The 14,870-nt window shown below is 34.8% G+C and overlaps 1 protein-coding gene across 9 annotated transcripts in view; it reads right to left on the bottom strand.

Moving 5' to 3' along the window:
* PPP4R4 (protein phosphatase 4 regulatory subunit 4) overlaps window positions 1–14,870 on the bottom strand; it is a 221,834-nt gene that overhangs the window by 121,598 nt on the left and 85,366 nt on the right. For 7 of the 9 annotated variants that reach the window (XM_087448005.1, XM_087448008.1, XM_087448009.1 and 4 more), the window contains 6 exons: window positions 11,724–11,793; window positions 11,157–11,294; window positions 10,765–10,861; window positions 8,939–9,003; window positions 3,840–3,987; window positions 323–1,418 (listed from right to left, as the gene is read on the bottom strand). In XM_087448005.1, coding sequence (XP_087304131.1) covers window positions 1,394–1,418; window positions 3,840–3,987; window positions 8,939–9,003; window positions 10,765–10,861; window positions 11,157–11,294; window positions 11,724–11,793 — 543 coding nt within the window. In that variant the 3' untranslated portion in view covers window positions 323–1,393. Of the gene's footprint in view, window positions 1–322; window positions 1,419–3,839; window positions 3,988–8,938; window positions 9,004–10,764; window positions 10,862–11,156; window positions 11,295–11,723; window positions 11,794–14,870 lie in introns of those variants that run through there. The other 2 variants (XM_087448006.1, XM_087448007.1) reach the window with 2 other exon arrangements.

Here is a 14,870-nt window from a genome sequence, read left to right as displayed (position 1 = left end):
CCAGTATTGTCAAGTTTCTCATACCTGCCCAACTTTCAACTACTGACAAAATGAGTTGTTGACCAATTCCATTTACCTGATTGTCCTTAAATGAAAGATATTAAGAATCACCAAAAATAGCCAAAAAGAGGCCATATGGAAGGAAAAGGGGAAACCAATGGCATGGAAAAGTCTCAAGCTGAGTAGCTGTCCCCTGAGTACTTTACATTGACGTGGGTGTGCTTCTCTTATCCATTACTTAAAAATGAACTGTCTTACTCTTTTTAATTATAGAATAAAAACTGCAGGAAAGTACTTAAAACTTTTTTCACAAACACAGGTACCTCATTAACCTATGTTTTATTTTGAGTAAATTCATTATTCATTATTTCACATTATAAAAAGTAACCACACACGCATATGCATTCACAAATTAGATCATCTTTATCATACATCAATATATTTTAAAAAACAAACATTTTCTAATATCAATATAGTTATACGCTGATTGTATTTTGAAATAGAGAAGCTGACAATAGCTTCATACAGTATATCTCAAGAACTGACATTTTAAAATTAAGAACCGCATGTGCTCCACAGGCAAATTTTGATGGAAACATTAGCATTAGTACAAATAAAAGCTGTTCATATAGCTTGAGCGTGACAGCTTGGACTAACAGCTCGTTCAAACTAGACTCACCATTTTCAATTAAGTGAGGACAAATACAATCTAAAATGTAAACCAAGTATTTATAAAACAAATTCTTCTAGGAAATAAAGGAAATCATCAATCTATTATTTTGAAGGTAGTTGTAGCTAAAAGTTATCAGAAATCTTTGTAGAATTTTCATTGCCAGATTTAAATTTCGGAATGTCCAGGTAGAACATATCGTCACCACAACTGTAAGACTGATAAAATGGTGGATGGCTGTTTGTAGCCTTCTGGGCGTGACTTTTCAATTGGGTTTGGAGATTCGTGAGAAAATGCAATGTCTGTTTTACTCCCTAGTCCCCCTCCAAGTGATTATCTAGCTAAAGCAATTTCAGTTGATTTGGACTTTCATATAATTTTTAAATGCTAAAACTCCAGAACAATTAAATAGATGGTTTCCTGCACAAATAAATGCAGACTTGTCTCTTTTGCAGTAGTTAAAGCACATACCTACAGTTGTTGTTCGTTATACTTCACTATAACATTGGAATTCTGTAATCACATTATTATTCAAGAAATATATATTATACCTCCTAGGGAAGCTAATTTCAAATATGGAAAGTTTAACAACATCGGCTGCCATCAAGTGTCTCTTTTCTATTCATTTAAAAAAACAAAAGCCCTGGCCATTGCTTCAGCCTTGTCCACCAATCACACTATCTCCAGTTGTCTTTGTTTTGCCTCCTTCATCAAGTAAATGATTTAAGGATTGGATTTTCTGGATTTTCTTTGTCCGAGGGAGAGGAGAGAAAAAGAAAGAGAGAGAAAAAAAGAAAAGAAAACATGAAAAATTTTATCCATATAATGCTTACAAAGTAAATAAGAAATAGAATCTACTTTGAATAAACCTAATATATGAGAATTCTGACTAGGTCAAAAAATGAATTACGCATTAAAGATCACTTGGAATTACCTTTAATTACCAAATCCTACGTGCATCTAACATAGCATTCAATTCAATTCATACAACTTTTCCTACATGTTTTTGTATAACCATAATGGAAATTAACACAGGCCTAAATATATCAATTGTTTGGCCTTAAAAGACATAAGATATGATGCATTCCCGTACTTCCTGAATACCAGGTGTGTCATCTCTATGACACTGAAAAGTTGGAGAATGTATTGCATAGAATTTTTTTCAGAACGAAAAACTGAGATAATTAATACTTTATGAAATCCCTTCATATAGGCTTATTTTAAGTAAAAGGAGATATTTTCATTGGGATATGGCATGGCGCTGAATTGTGGATAATACTTCATAGAAACAAGACCAACGTAGACATTGGCCACCTATTCCAGTTATGTGGTACTGTGCAATCATAATAGTCCAAGTTAGAACCACACCATAGAGAAATAGAATTATGGACTTGAATATCTAGTCACATGTTAAAGAAACAGCTGTGATACCAATATTCTTCCTCCTTCAGAATATTCAGAAAAGAAACAAACTTGATGTGATATGTTAGCAGAGTGTTTCTAGTTTCATTTTTTTAACAATCAATTATATATATATATATATATATATAACTGATTATATAATATATATTATATATATTGAGTAAGAGAAAATTCAGTCTGTAAAAAGGAAAAACATGCTCAACAATGAAAGAACAGATAAAGATAGTAATCCGAAATAAAAGAGAGCCGCTATAAATATATGAGGTTTCAATGGTCTTAAAAAAATGCCTATGGCATTTAGAAAAGTAAGTTGAGAAGAGAATGAATTACATTCTGATGTTATCAAATATGTTCTTCAATAGAAGAATCCCAGGGCAATCTTTTGAGAGGAAGAGGGTCTAGGGTGACAGAGAGGAAGGATCTCAGGATGCTAGAAGGGAAAGGCATCTTAGAGGATGAACCAGGAGTCAACCTCGTCATTTTACAGATGGGCACAATGAGGCCCAGAGTTCTGAACTGAACTGTACACGGCCACTTAGCTGCTCCTAGCCCCAGGGCACAAGGCTCCAGCTCCAGGCTCTCTATAGACCATACCCTGCCCTGCCTCTGTTCTCATCACTTTTAAATGGAGCTTCCATAGTATAATCATCAGAGCAATAATTGTAGGGGCAAAGAGCATTCTCTGTAGACAAAAGTACGCTCTGTGTTAATGCTAATCTGTAATATCAATATCACCTTTTCTACCTACTGTTACTTTTTTCTATTATACTGAAGTCCTAACTCTTTCCATGAGCTCCATTCAATAAATTTCTCTGTTTTGAATGAATTTGGAATACATCTATATTTGTATATACCAGTGGCCAATTAAAATTTAGAATAAATTACAATATAGTTCAGTTCCTAAAAGGGGCTCCAGTGTGGAGTTTCTGCAGAAAGATTTTTTTTAAAAAAAGATTTTATTAGAAAAGCTTCATGAATTAAGTGAAATATGTTTAAAAGAAAATCTGAATCCTGTTTAAATTCTCTTCTGATCAGAAGGTTCGGGTGTCCTGTATGAAAGAGTAAACCTGTAGCTGTAGTTTGGGCGTCCTGGCTGAACCACTTCTGCCCTGACATGATCTCTCCTCACGGTGATCTTCATGCTACCACCCTCTTAGATGTTTAAACTAAAAGAAACAAAGGCTTCAGCAGTTCACACAAGATATAAATAGCACATAAAAAGGAACCCCGGGGGGAAAGGAGAATAGAGGCCCTTTATAAGCTCAACTTTAAGAACAAGTATAGTCTATAGAAATCTCCAGCTTACTGGACCCACACCTCTGGATTACATGCTGCAAAGTAATAGTTCTTAAGTGGCATCAGTTGTACCCATCCTTTTGAGCACTGGGCGATTACATACTGTGTACTTAAGCTAGTTAGGTACTAGCAATTATATCCAGTGTCTTCTCAGAGATAAAGTCCCTGAATGCAAATATTTCATAGAAAAATAAACAGATCTCAGATATTAGTGGGAGCCATTTAGTTTCTTGTTGATTTCCTAAGGTTACAATGTCTTTGCCACATATAAATCGTCTCATATAAAGTGTCTAACATTACACAGGCATATGTGATAATAATCCCTTTTAATTTATAACATTTCCTCATAATAGACATTTTCTGTTCTTTTGAAAGTATTTACATGGGAAGTAAAGTGCGTGGAGAAAAGAGCAGGACGGCACACTTAGCAGTACGTCACTGGGTTACTTACAAGGTAGCCTTCCGTGGTTGTGCGTCTTTACTTCCACTGCTCTTTGGATCAGCGGAGTTACCTGTCCCACGGGAGGTGCTCGGCAGGGGAATGTTAGGAGAAAAGGAAGTTGGAGCATTGTTGGCATTACGAGTCCGGAATGAATCATCTGCAAGTCACACAAGCAGAGTCAGACGTACTGAAGATACCAAGAAAGACGTTAACCTAAGAGAAGAAAGGGTCAATGATAGCTGACTTTTTTTCTTTTTAAATCAATTTTATTAAGGTATAATTTATATACAATAAGCTGCACAAATTTAGGGTTTTGACATATGTATCCACACACGAAGCCATCGTCACAATCAAGAGTGAAGACACCATCACTACCAAATGCCTCCTCCTGCCCCCTTGCAGTCCCCTCCTCCACCCTCCAGGAACCACTGACCTGCCTCCTGTCACTATTGATTAGTTTGCATTTTCTAGAATTTTATATAAATGGAATCATACAGTATATATTCTTTTTAGTCGGCTTCTTTCATTCAGCATGATTACATTGAGATTCATCCATGTTGTTGTATACATCAATACTTCATTCCTTTTTATTGCTGACTAGTATTCCATCGTATGGATATGCCAAAATTTCTTCATCCATTCTCCTGTTGATAGACATTTGGATTTTTTCCAGTTTTCGACTATTACAAATAAAGCTGCTATGAACAATCGTGTGCAAGTCTGTACGTGGATATATGTTTCCATTTCTCTTCAGTAAAAGCCTAGGAGTGGAATTTCTGGACCACATAGTAACTTCATGAGAACATGCTAAATTATTGCCCAAAGTGGTTAGCTTTGAAAATTTTAGACGTTCTAGTGGGTGTGAAGTGGTATCTCCTTGTGTTTTTTCTCCTTGTTGCTTTTAATTTGCATTTCTCTAATGATTACTGATGTGAAGCATCTTTTGATGTACTTATTTGTGTATCTTCTTTTGTGAAGTATATTTTCAAATCTTTATCCCATTTTAAAACTAGTTGTATAATTAGTTTTAATGGCCAGCCCTGGTGGTCTAGTGGTTAACGCTCTCACCACCACAGCCTGGGTTCGTTTCTTGATCAGAGAACCACACTATCCATTTGTTAGTTGTCATACTGTGGTGGCTGTGTGTTGCTGTGATGACCCACGGTAGACAGGGTGACCCATGGTGGACAGGTTTCACTGGAGCTTCAAGACTAAGACAGACTAGGAAGAAGGACCTGGCTACCCACTTCTGAAAAAATTTGCCATGAAAACCCTGTGAATAGCAGTGGAGCACTGTCTGATACAGTGCTGGAAGGTGAGAGGATGGCGCAAAAAGACCGGGCAGGGTTCCGCTCTGCTGTTCACAGGGTCACTAGGAGTTGGAATCGACTCGATGGCACTAACAACAAAATTAGTTTAAAGATTTCTTTGTATATTCTAGATACAAGTCTTTGTCAAGTATGTATAATACAAATATTTTCTCCCAATCTGCATCCCGCCTTTTATTTTTTTAATGCTCTATATCAAAGTGCAAAAGTTTTAAATTTTGATAAAGTCTAATATGTTAATTTCTTCTTTAGGGTTTGGAGAAATCTTTGTCTATTCCAAAATCAAAGACTTTCTTCTCTATTTTCTTCAGAAATGTCATAGTTTTAGCTTTTATGCTTAAGTTTATAATACATTTTGAGTTAATTTTCTGTATAGTATGAGATAAGAATTGAGGTTCAGCTTTTCAGGTATTTTTAATATGGATATCCAATTGTTCTAGCACTATTTTTTAAAAATGCTGTCTCATCACCATTGTTTTATCTTGGAGCCTTTGCTGAATATCAACTGACTATACATGTCAGTATAAGCCACATGCTCTTGATTACTGGAGCCTGATAGGAAGTATTGAAATCAGGTAGTTTAAGTTCTCTAAATTTGTTTTTCTTTTTCAAAATGGTTTTGGCTATACTCAGTTCTGTACATTTCAACATAGATTTTAGAAACAGCTTATAAATTTCTACAAAAAGACTGCTAGAATTTTGACCAGGATTGCATTAAATCTCTGGATAAATTTAAAAAGAATTGACATCATAACAAAATTAAGTTCTCCAATCCATAAACATGGTATATCTCCTCATTTATCTAGGTCTTCTTTAACTTCATTCAGCAATGTTTTGAAATTTTTTGTGTACATACAGCACATATTTTGTTAAATTTACCCATGAGCACTTAATGTTTTTAAAGTTATTGTAAATGTTATTTTTTAAAATAGACTTTATTTTTTAAAATACTTTAGGTTTATAGAAAAATTGAGAAGATAGTACAAAGAATCTCCATCTACCCCCTCACCCAGTTTCCCCTATTATTAACACTTACATTAGTGCACTATATTTGTTATAATCAATGAGCCAATAGTGATACATTATTATTAACTAAAATCCATAGTATTCATATTTTCCTAGTTTTTACCTAAATGTCTGTCTCTGTCTCGGGATCCCATCTAGCATACCACATTACGTTTACCTGTCAGGTCTCCGTACGCTCTCCCTGTCTGTGATAGTTCCTTAGCCTTTCCTTGTTTCTCATGACCTTAACAGTTTTGAGGGGTACTGGTCAAATATTTTGTAGGATGCCCCTCTATTAGAATTTATCGGATGCTTTTCTACAATTAGACTAGGGTTATGGGTTTGAGGGAGGAAGACAGAGGTAAAGTGCGATTTTCATCACATCATATTGAGGGTACACGTTATGACATTTTTATCACATTTTATGTATTTTATTTTATTGCTTCATGACAGATCACTAGAAATGGGATTTTTTAAGTCCAAGAGTATTTTTAAAAAGTAAGATTCCTGATGAACTTTACCCAACTGCTTCTAAAAAGTTCCATGGATTTTCACACCCACTAACAATGGATACGCTGCAGTTCGTTTCCCTGAATCCTTCCTAGCACTCTCTTTCTATTTCCTCCAGTCTGCTGAGCCCACATAGCCTTGGATGGAATGCTGTAGCTGACAACAGGCCTAGGTCACCAAACAGAAATGATGGCTTCACATTAAGTGAAAAGTACTCAGTTCGACCTTCCAAGCTATGACTGCTCTTTCCTTTCCATTTCACTTAGCACCACTCTCCTACACTCACCGCACGCTCAGCCAAACCGGCCTGCTGGTGCTCCCTGAAGACACCGCCACCCACTCCTGTTTATGACAGATACTCTGCCCGGGGTGCTATTCCACACTCGTCCCTGCCTCTCAAAATCCTAGCACACCTGAAGGTTCATCTCAATGACACAATCGTCTTGACGCCTGTCTTAAGTCCCACAAGTAAATAAAATCTCTTCTCCATGTGAACACCTAATCCATTGTTAGGAGACATTTTGCTCCCATTTTCTCTTCATAGATCAGATGTGTAATTGTATAGTGACATTTTCCTCAGTCTACTTCATTAAGTAATAAATAATAATAACCTAGGAGATATTTCATTCAACCTATATTCTCTGTCCCCCAAATAGAGACGGGGATAGAGTATTTTCCAAATATTTTAGTAAAAGATTTACTCTTATAAAATACATGCTTTTTTTTAAGACTTTAGATGTTAAATTTTAGGATCTGTACATCATAAACACTTTCTTGATTCCTAAGGTGACAGGAGGTAGCAAAGTAAAAACTAAAGAAATTAATGCACATAATTAAAACTTTTAAAAACCAGTTCTGAATCAATATTCTTAATGATTTGGGCAAAGAAATTTCTTGGCAAGAATTGTTACAAGTTCCTGAATAAATATGCTCATTTATAGCTGGGTGAAATCATCTCCAAGAGGCCACATGGTACCCATCCAAGTTTGAAGAACCCCTCATGGACATCTATAATCATTTGTACCAGTAGCTCCAAATTGAGATAATTCAAACTCACTTTCCATACACATTTACAATTTTTAAAGGCACTCTATATTGTAAATAAAATTCTCAAACCCTGAAATGTTCCCTAAAGAATTCACCATTTTGTTGAAATAAAAGTAATCAACAGTTTTACTATTTATAGCCCTCACTTCAAGAAATGTTGATAACTTCAGTTCAACAACTGTTATCAAATTCTTTCAGGTTTCTTCTGATAGTCAGTCTACCTTGGAGAACTGCTCTATATACTCTATATGAATGTCAGTGGTTTAATATTAGAAAGATTTTCTCTTCTGGCAAATGAAAACTCACTGTTTATAGAATAGCCAATGAGTTCATATATATTCTTCATGAGAATAGTAAGAAAACAGTAAGAGGTGAGAGGAAGAAAGAAGACTCAAAATGTAATCTAAAAAGGAAATGTAACTAAACTTTAAAAAATTTCAGAACTTTGAGTAGATTTGCTATTATTTACACTAAAAAATTACCATAGATCAATATTACAATTTTCAACTAATATTTCCAAGGCAAAAAGTTAAAAATATCCTTATAGCCACTAGCAATTTTTAGTAGTATATTTTCTCTTATTCATAGTATAATTTTATGTTGTATTACGTAAGCCAGAGGTCAGCAAACTATAGCCTGTGGGCCAAATCTTGCCTGCTGCCTGGTTTTCCAAATAAAGTTTTATTGGAACACAACCACACCTACTCGTTACATATGGTCTATGGCTGCTTTCACTCAACAACAGAGCTGAGTAATTGTGACAGAAACCAATTTGCCCAACAAAGCCTAAAATATTTACTATCTGGCCCTTTGAGAAAAAGTTTGTTGACCCCTGGTATAAACTTTCAAATCTATAATATTGTAAATTTTAGCTTCATATGATCCATGGTGATCCTACTGTTTTTAACTTCCTTAAAAATTACTGCAAGAACTTGCAGTCCGTGCCTTAGCAGGTCCTCAGACACGGTAAGACCTATCCTGTCACCGTCCTTTTTCTCTTCTAAAAGTAGGGAACTCTGCATCTTGATACAGTGAAAACAAAATAGTATAGTCAAGTATTTTCTCAATTGCTAGGAAAAAGTTTAATTTTTTAGGTATTTGATAAAGATATAAATTTAGGAAAAACATTGTATCTAGAAATAAAGAAATAGGTCATTTAAAGAAAATCATATTTTATCAAACTTAGCAAATTTTTGAAGAGCTCAGATTTTTACTTACCAGTTAGTGATATCATAGAAGTCTTTGCTGAGACAGGAGGAGTATATGTTGCTGCAGAACTTTTACTAGAAAAGAACATGATTTAGCTTAAAATACAAGAACATGCTTCTCTCAATCCCAGTCATCCAGCACTTGGTCTTTTCTAATATTGTTTTAGTCCTTTCCTCTACCTCTTATGAAACATGCTTGCGACTTTTATTTCTCATTTATTTTTTACATTCCACGCTTCACAACAATTACTCTGTCTTTTAAAAAAAAAAGTATTTCCTTAAACTTTTGCTACATCAGAATAACAGTTTTTAGCAACCTAAGTGCCCATCAAGGGTCGAATGGATAAAGAAGATGTGGTATATATACACAGTGGAATACTACTCAGCCATAAGAAACGATGAAATCCAGCCATTTGTGACAACAGGGATGGACATTGAGGGTATTATGCAAAGTGAAATAAGTCAGAGGGAGAAGGTCAAATACCGTATGATTTCCTTCATTAAGTAGTAGATAACAACAACAATAAACAAACACATAGAGACAGAGATTGGATTGGTGGTTACCAGAGGAGAAGGGGGGAGGGAGGAGGGTGAAAGGGATAATTCGGTACATGTGTGTGGTGATGGGTTGTAATTAGTATTTGAGTGGTGAACATGATGTAATCTATACAGAAATAGAAGTATAATGATGTACACCTGAAATTTTTACAATGTTATAAACCAATGTTACTGCAATAAACAAAAAATTAAAAAAAAAAAAAAAGAATAAGTTTTTCTTTTGATGCTCAGCCACGACAGGTAATAAGGATAAAGTTTTCCTGGAAATAACTTATCTTTAGTTCTAATCTCTTTTGTCCATCTTGAGGTCACCCTATTAGCTAGGAACTCCAAATAGATCTATAGATAATGTCCAAAAATATAGCTGAAAATCTAGAATAAGCTATCTTTAATGAGAGAAAAACACTTTTTTCCATAACGTTATTTTTCTTGATACTTTTTCCTGGCATGAGAATATTCACCCTAAGCTAACGTCTGTTGCCGATCTTCCTCTTTTTCCCTTCCATCTCCCTGCAAAGCCCCGGTACACAGCTGTGTATAGTTGTCAGTTCTTCTGGTTCTTCGCTGCGAGCCACCGCCACAGCAGAGCTGTTGACAGACGAGTGGTGTGGTTCCTCATCTGGGAACCGAACCATCAAGGCTGGCTTGATAAATACTTTTAAAGACATTTAAGTTTCCTTAAAATTACTTTGTTTGTCAATTGATATGCAGTTGTTACACACTATATGTGTGCAATATATATAAAAAATCATGGTCATTTACTTTATGCTGACTCTCTCCTAATCTTAACTGTTTATAATTCTGCCTGTGGGACCGAAGGGGAAACTAGACATTCCTCTATTTTCAGGAGAATTCTGTTGTGATCACTTTACCATAGAACCATGCCAGTGGCTTGTTTCTAGACACAAACAATATTAACAGCAAATGGATGTCCACATCCATTTAGCAAAGGGGGTATTGCATACCCACTTAGAAGCTGAGTGGCAGATGTGACATAGCACCACCTTCCTCATACAACGACACACGGATTCCATGATGTTATTATATAGTGTCATGGCAGTAGTCTTCCTAGAATGCCAGGATACCTATTCTTATGGAAACTGGTAGACTACTATTTTTTTAACAGAACATTCTTCACAAAAGAAAACTTACAAATTATTGATCCATTAAAAACTCAAAATAAATTCTGATTTTATATAATAATGTAAATATCTCACATAAAGATGCGTGACTATAAAATAAAAATTAAGTAAAACATGAACAGCTGACAGATCATACCTACTAGCACACTTGTCTAAGTTGCCATATTTTGCATGAAAAGCTTGATTATTAAAAGACTGGCTTCGAATCAATTTGGATTTCTTGATTTCTTTGCCTAGAGTAATAAGCAGAAGGAAAAGGCAATGTTCAGTTTATCCTTAGCTGCCCCAACCCCGTTCCCTCTCCAACTCCCACCATTTTCAGTAAAACACATGGTCTAGCTTCTTTTCCTTAGTGTGAGCTGACTGAGTATCTCTGATCGCTATTGCCCATTTACAACTCTGGAAACAATGAACTATAAGAGGCAAAAGGGCTTTAGAAGAATATATCTCACCTAATAGAGTGACTTTCCCTATAATTAATTTTTATAAAAGGAAAAAAAGGCGATATAAAAAGAAGTTGTTCCTTACTTGTTGGTGGGGTGCCAGAAGAGGGCCCGGGAACAGAAATGGGGATGCTCTTGGGCAGAGTTGTTGGTGTCTTAGTGTCTCTACCTAAAACAAACTCTGTTTTAAGTGCTATAATGTCCTCCGAGTTCTTATTAATCTCTATAAACATACAAGACAACACACAGAATATGAATCACTATCCCTAGCTAGCAGCACTCTTTCCCTAATATTCTTACATATATTTACATATTTCAATCTTAGTTATTCAGTGATCAATTTCACAATCTAATTGCTGTTATCAAACTGATCATTAGTCAGTGATCAATTTCACAATCGCATTGCTGTTATCAAACTTGAAGCTTCCCCTTGCAGCACCTGAACCTCCACACTGACCCCCACCGTTTATGCACGTATTCCTAAGTCTGTACCACATTAAGCAGCCAATTTTTGAAATCAACTTTTAAGAAAAATGAAAGGATATGGAGAAATGTTCCAGATCAAATTAAAAAATCAGCATGGTCTTTCAGAATGCCAGGATGCAACACCACTTGTGTGACTTAGTGGTGAAGACAAAGGAAAACTACTTACGTTTCTTTTCAAAGGTTTTATCACTCATGGGCTTTCCATCATTCTGTTGCTTCTCTTTCTCTAATTGTTCCTATTATTAAAACAGTATCTTAGCGTTAAAGGTAAGCATAAACAGACTTAGAATATTGTTCTAATGAGAAATTACTGTAAGCTTTACAGATACAAATATAGTTCACAAAAATGCCTAAAAGAAGTATTTTCCCCCCAAATTAGTGTGCAAAGAAGTCAAAGGTCTTTCAGATTTGTGTCCTTTTAACATCTATAGAATTGTGCCCTTGGGGGTTTGTCAAACTAAAAGAATGAGTTTAGTATCATTGTTGTAATGAGCCTTCATTTTCTAGAAAGTATTTACCAATTCTCATCAGCAAAATATCTGTTGGAATGGAAATTGGTGATTTCCATTTCTGATTGGTAAATGGCAAAATAATATTTTTCTTTAAAAAGACGGAGAGAGAAGAAAATGGTCTTTTGAATATTTTTTAAATGTTTTATTGCAGTATAATATACATACAGAAAGTGCATAAATTATAAGTGCACAGCTCCCTGAATTTTCCAAAAATGAACACATCTACATAACCAGCTCCCAAATCAAGAAACAAAATGTTACCAAAACTCAAGAGTCCTTTATCCCAATAGAACAAGTAGGCAAGAAAATCAACAGACACATCAAGTTCTGAACAAACTTGGCATAACTGACATGTATAGAACACTCCACTCCACAACTGGAGAACACACATTCTTTTCAAGTGCAGATAAAAATAAAGAAAAAGATGGAGAAAGCAGACAGCAAGATAAAAATTTTCACGTAGAATTGGACCTCATAAAAAAGAACCAAATGGAAATTCTAAAACTGAAAATAAAACATGTGAAACTGGAAATAAAATATCATTAAGTGAGCTGAACAGTAGTGTTATCTATTTTCTCCATCTTTTTCTTTATTATCTTGATCACATTAATCACAGGTGCTTGAAGCCCTTATCTGCTAACTCCATTATCAGGATCAACTATGGGTCTTTTTCTAGCATCTGATTATTGTCTTGGGTTTAGGTCATTCAGTCCTAAAAATTTTGAGAGCTTGCTTATTCTCTGTAGCTTCTACCACTGGCAACCCTGAACTTTAATCTTCCTCTTAGAAGACCGCTGAAATAATGCAATTTGCTTTTCAGAGGATTTCCACTTAAGTTTTTACTCTCACAGCAGAACTCTTTACAGAAAAATAGAAAATATAAAAAGAAATAAATGGAAATTCTAGAACTGAAAAATACAATATTGAAATAAAAAAATTCCCTGGATAGGCTCAGCAGCAAATGGAGAGAACAGAAAAAGAGTTGGTGACATTGAAGATGGATCGACAGAAATTACTCACTCTGAATAGCATAGAGTTAAAGAAAAAAAAAAGAACAAAGCCTCATGGACCTCTGGGACAATATCCAAAGATCACACATATGTATAATTGGAGACTCAGAAGTAGAAGAGTGAGGATTGGGATAGAACACATATTTAAATAAACAATGGCTCAAACTTTCCCAAATTTGGAGGATGATACACATTTACAGATTCAGGAAGCTCAACAAATCCAAAACAGGATAAATTTGAGGTAAATTATGCCTGAACACATCAAAAGCAAACTGCTAAAAACAAAAGATAAAAGAAAAAATCTTGAAAGTAGCCAGAGAAAAACAACATTACATACAGAACAACAATTCAAATGAGAGCAAATATTTTATCAGATGCTATAGAGACCAGAACACAGGCAGAAACATGTCTTTCAAGTACAGTAAGAAAAATGCAGTCAACCCAGAATTCCATATCCAAAGAAAATCCTTCAGGGGTGAAGGCAAAAGTAAGACATTTTAGATAAAGGAAAACTAAGAGAATTTGTCACAAAATATTTGCACTCCAAGAACTGCTAAAGAAAGTTCTTCAGGCTGAAAAGAAAAAAAATACCAGAAGGAAATTTGGATCCTCAGCAATGAATGAAGAGCACTGGAAATGGTACATATGAGTAAACACAGAAGTTTACTGTCTTAAGTTCCTCAAGATACAGACGACAACTTAGAGCAAAAATTATCACACTGAGTGGTGGGGTTTTCAATGCAGATGTAATTCCTATACCAATCGTAACATAATGAAAGGCACAGAGTGGGTAAAGGGATCTGTATCATTGTCAAATGGAGTGGCACAATATTAACAGTAAGTAGACTATAAAAGGTTAGGGATGTATATTATAATATTTAGAGAAACCACCAAAAAACAATTCCACAAAAAAAAAAAAAAGAGAACGAGAGAGCCTCAGTCACTTAAGATAAGAATGAAACAGGGGTTATCACTATAGATCCTATACACATTAAAGGATAATATATGGATATTGTAAACAACTTTATGCCAACAAATTTGAAGCTTAGACGACATGGACAAGTTTTTTGGGGAAAAAAAGCAACTTATTAAATTGACAAAAGAAGAAATAGAAAATCTTAATAGTTTTATATCTATTAAAGTAATTGAATCAATTATCAAAATCCTTTCCAAAATAAAAACTTCGGGCCTCGATAGTTTCACTAGTGCATTCTATCAAACACTCGTGGAAACGATAAAACCAACTTCATACAAACTTTGTCAGAAAATAGAGGAAGTGGTAATATTACCCAACTCATTTTATGAGGCCAGAATAACGCTAATAACCAATTTAGAAGACCCCAAAAATGACAAAAAGGAAATTATAGGCCAATTTCACCATGAATCTATGAATATAGATGCAAAATTCCTTTGAAAAATTAGCCAAGAATCCAACAATAGAGAAAAGGACTATATATTATCACCAAGTAGAGTCTATCCCCAAAATACAAGATTGGTTTACCATTTGAAAAAGCAATGTAATTCAATGTTTTAACAGAATGAAGTAGAAAAACCAAACATCATTAGTAGATATGCAGAAAAAGCATTTAACAAAATTCAACAATCATGCATAAAAGCTCCCAGCAGACTAGGAATGGGAGGGAACTTCCACAATCTGATAAAGGGCATCTACATAAAGCCTGTTGGTAACATCATACCTAATAGTGAAAGATTGAACTGTTTCCTCCTAAGATTAGTAAAAAGATAAGGATGCCCACTTGCATCACTTTTATTGAACTGAAGGTCTTTTAT

This window comes from Ceratotherium simum, chromosome 24, assembly GCF_057802395.1.
Source record: "Ceratotherium simum simum isolate JZ-2026a chromosome 24, ASM5780239v1, whole genome shotgun sequence".
Classification (NCBI taxonomy): Eukaryota; Metazoa; Chordata; class Mammalia; order Perissodactyla; family Rhinocerotidae; genus Ceratotherium; species Ceratotherium simum.
This window is presented reverse-complemented; position numbering and strand designations above follow the sequence as displayed.